Source organism: Lygodium microphyllum, chromosome 6, assembly GCF_053477565.2.
Source record: "Lygodium microphyllum isolate KBCC chromosome 6, Lygodium_microphyllum_v1.1.10, whole genome shotgun sequence".
Taxonomy (NCBI): domain Eukaryota; kingdom Viridiplantae; phylum Streptophyta; class Polypodiopsida; order Schizaeales; family Lygodiaceae; genus Lygodium; species Lygodium microphyllum.
Genome location: NC_141140.1, coordinates 108,910,981 through 108,914,942, shown reverse-complemented (window position 1 = coordinate 108,914,942; position 3,962 = coordinate 108,910,981). Strand labels below are relative to the sequence as shown.

Below are 3,962 nucleotides of genomic sequence, written 5' to 3'. Positions count from 1 at the left end.
TTACATGTACAAATAATTATCTGAAGACTCATAAACTGCAAATTCATTTTCTTTAAGATCTTGTACATTTGTCAATATCATTCCTAAATCTGGCACATACCCCCTGCATTTAACAAGTGAATTCAGAGTATCTGACATTTCTAATATAACACTGCTTTGATCATCACCAACTACGAACTCGTGTAACTTTTTGCTTACCTCAATCGACACAATGCCAGGCTTTTTATTTGCCCCTGCATGTCTCCTGATCTCCTCTATCTTGTTAGCATCACTCCTCATGCCTGCACTAGTATAAATGTCTTCCATAAGCAAGTATGATGCAGCATCTTCTTGATGGAGCTGTACAAGCTGCTGAAAGCATTTCAACCCAAGTTCAACATCCCCATGAATTTTGCAAGCACTAAGTAGAGCTTTCAATGCATTTCCCGGTGGAAGACACCGCATGGCTTCAGCAAACCTCTCTGCCTCATAAGCATGTCCTGAACGAGCAAGAAGGTCAACCAAACAACCATAATGCTCTGACTTTGGTTCAATTCCATATTTAGTTCTCATCTTCTTGAAATATTTTTGTCCCTTGTCCACAAGACTTGCATGGCTGCATGCAGCAAGAACACAAGTGAATGTGACAGCATTTGGCTGCACACCTTGCTCTTCCATCTCATCAAAACATTGTAACGCCATGTTCCAATCATGGTTCTCTCCATAACCCTGTATCATTGCAGTCCAAGACACGACATCTTTAGAAAGCAGCTTTCTAAAAATATACTGGCCTTCCACAACTGCTCCACATTTGCAATATGTATCTATTAATGTATTGGCCACAGTGCGATCCATTTCCAAGCCTCTTTTGGCAATCTCGGCATGCAGTTTATGACCTGTTTCTAGAGCACCTATACTACCACATGCTTTCAAGGTGCAAGCAAATGTGGCAGGAACTGGAGAAACCTTTCCTGACTCCATCTGCTCATAACAACTTAATGCTTGCTCACCATACCCATGCTCAGCATATTCTGCAATCAGCGCTGTCCAGGAGACTACATTCTGTAACGGGAGCTTGTGAAACATTAGCCGTGCCTCTGCAAGCATGCCACATTTGCTGTACATGTCTACCAATGCACTGGCAATGAAAGGACCAGTTTCCAGACCTCTTTTTGTTATCTCAGCATGTACATTTTGACCTGTTGCCAATGCTGCCATGCTAGCACAAGCTTTCAAGGTGGAAGGGAATGTGAGATCATCTGGATACACACCTTCTAGCTGCATATTTTTGAAACAAGTGAGTGCTTCTTCTGCAAGCCCATGCTCAGCATACCCTGCAAGCAATGCATTCCACAAAACTACTTCACGGACAGGGAGATTATCAAACACTTGTTGTGCATCCATGAGCAAGCCACATTTCGCATATAGATCAACCACTGTGCTACTAATGAAGAGGTCCATTTCCAAACCCTTTTGAACTATTTCACCATATAATGCCTGGCCCATGTCCACATCTTTCTGCTGTGCACAAGCCTTGAACAGGGCAACAAATGTATAACTGTTTGGTTGAACACGGTCATCTTGCATTTTCTGAAAGACCTGGAAAGCATGTGATAAATCCCCCCTGTCAACATAGCCAAGGATAAGGGAACTCCAAGAATACTCATTGCGTTGTGGCAGGCAGTCAAACGTGTGCTGAGCATCAAGCAAGCTCCCACATTTGGCATACATATCCAGCATGCAGGTACCAACGCGAAGATCTATGTGCAGCCCCATGCATAGTAGCTCAGAATGGATCTGCCGGCCGGTGTGGAGGCACAACAGCTTGCTGCAGGCATTGAGCAGGGCGACAAAAGTGTATCCGTTGGGCTGAACATGATCCTGCTGCATTTTCTGGTACAGAAGGAGGGCATGCTGCAGGCGATCGGAGTCTGCATAGGCCGAGATGAGGGAGGTCCAGGCATATTCATTGCGAAGGGGCAGGCTATCAAAGACCTGCTGAGCATCAGGCAAGCTCCCACAGGTCACCAGGGTTGTGACTAGGTAATTGCCGAGGACTGCGTCAGTCTCAAGCCGGCGCTGTCGCAGGTAAGCGAGCAGCTGCTTGGCATGCGATAGATTCTTCTCCTGCCTGCATCTCTGCAATTGGACAAGAACGTCGGCCATGGTGCTGCATCAGGAGGAGCACGGCGAGCACGGGCACAGGCAGCCATCGTCATGTCTCATCAGACTTTGGGCCTGACCTGCAGCATATCAGAGAGTAACACTACAGCAACTCAGTGAAGCTTCAGTGCGTGCATACATTCCGCAGAAGCAAATGAAAAAGAGACACACGCCTCAACTCGAGCCAAAGTCGTTAACATTTAGCAGTGCTGGCTGTACGGGTGAGGCAGTAGATAGGGACAGCCAGGAATCGAACTCGGCCCGATCGGGTACACACAATGCTGGCGTAAACTTAGCATTTTTAAAAAAGTCTATTGTATAATCTAATAACACAAATAACCCCAATGCGTCGTAATATATATATTATTATTATTTTGTTTATAGGTTCTAAAAGCTCCAAACTTCTTGAAACTACATCTTTCCCAAACCTTCCCTTTTCAATTAAAACTCCCTTTCTCTCACGTTAAATCCTCCCTTTCTCTTCCCCCTCCCTTTTTTAATTAAACCCCTCCCCTCTCTTAGACATGTAGACTCTCTCACTAAGCTTTAGCATGGACAAGTTATCCCCCTTCCAATACTCCCTTAATGCACCATCTCTTGATTTGAGCAAGCAAGAGATTCGCAAGATTATCAAGATGGATCTTATCTGGTTGGATATTAGGCAAATATGGTTGATACCAGGACATAATATATAACCAAAATAATATATTATTTTGGTTATAAGTTCTTATTTTGGTTATAGGTTCGAAAAGCTCTGAACTTCCATAAAGCTTCTTGAACCTATATCTTTCCCAAACCTCCCCTTTTCAATTAAAACCCCCTCTCTCACACATTAAATCACTCCCTTTCTCTTCCCCCTCCCTTTTTTAATTAAACCCCTCCCCTCACTCACACATGTAGACTCTCTCACTACATGGCTTTAGCATGGACAAGTTATCCCCCTTCCAGTACTCCCTTGATGCACCATCTCTTGATTTGAGCGAGCTAGAGATTCACAAGATTATCATGATAGATCTTATCTGGTTGGATATTAGGCGAATATGGTTGATATCAGGACAGAAGTTAGGGACAAAGATGGCTTTCTACTGCAAGCATTTCCTTCGTACTACAGATGATGGATTTATTATTTACTCAAGATACATGGACGTCCACCTTTCCCATGGGATCAAATGTACTATTGGCCAGTTGCACACCTCCTCACATCAGCTAGAGATTGCCAAAAATAGATCCATCCCACCAGAGAAGCACCTATGCCAGATATGTCAATTAGAGCAAGAGACAGAGGAGCATTATATCTGCCACTACCTAGCGTATTATGAAATCCATGGCCATTTCCACTGTCTCTTTAGAGACTAATTTGGACCACTATCCAGAGTCATGGATTTTACTGATCAATGATGTCTTGGCCTCTTTCTCCTTGAGATACAATGGCTTCGTGACATATACCTCAAGAGTATAGCTGGTCCAGGATACCAAGGCCCTTTACAGAGTAATATATATTACATTATTTTGGTTATAGATTTGAAAAGCCCCGAACCTCCATAAAGCTTCTTGAACCTAGCTCTTTCCCAAACCTCCCCTTTTCAATTAAAACCCCCTCTCTCTCACGTTAAATCACTCCCTTTCTCTTCCCCCTCCCTTTTTTAACTAAACCCCTCTCCTCTCTCACACATGTAGACTCTCTCACTACATGGCTTTAGCATGGATAAGTTATCCCCCTTCCAGTACTCCCTTGATGCACCATCTCTTGATTTGAGCAAGCTAGAGATTCACAAGATTATCAAGATGGATCTTATCTAGTTGGATATTATGCGAATATG

The 3,962-nt window shown here is 43.7% G+C and overlaps 1 protein-coding gene across 1 annotated transcript; it reads right to left on the bottom strand.

Annotated features, from left to right (window-relative positions):
- Positions 1-2,145, bottom strand: LOC148034949 (pentatricopeptide repeat-containing protein DOT4, chloroplastic-like). The gene has a single exon (XM_087680740.1). The coding sequence runs from the start codon at positions 2,143-2,145 to the stop codon at positions 1-3; it is 2,145 nt and encodes a 714-aa protein (XP_087536866.1).
- Between the last annotated feature and the right edge of the window lie 1,817 nt (positions 2,146-3,962).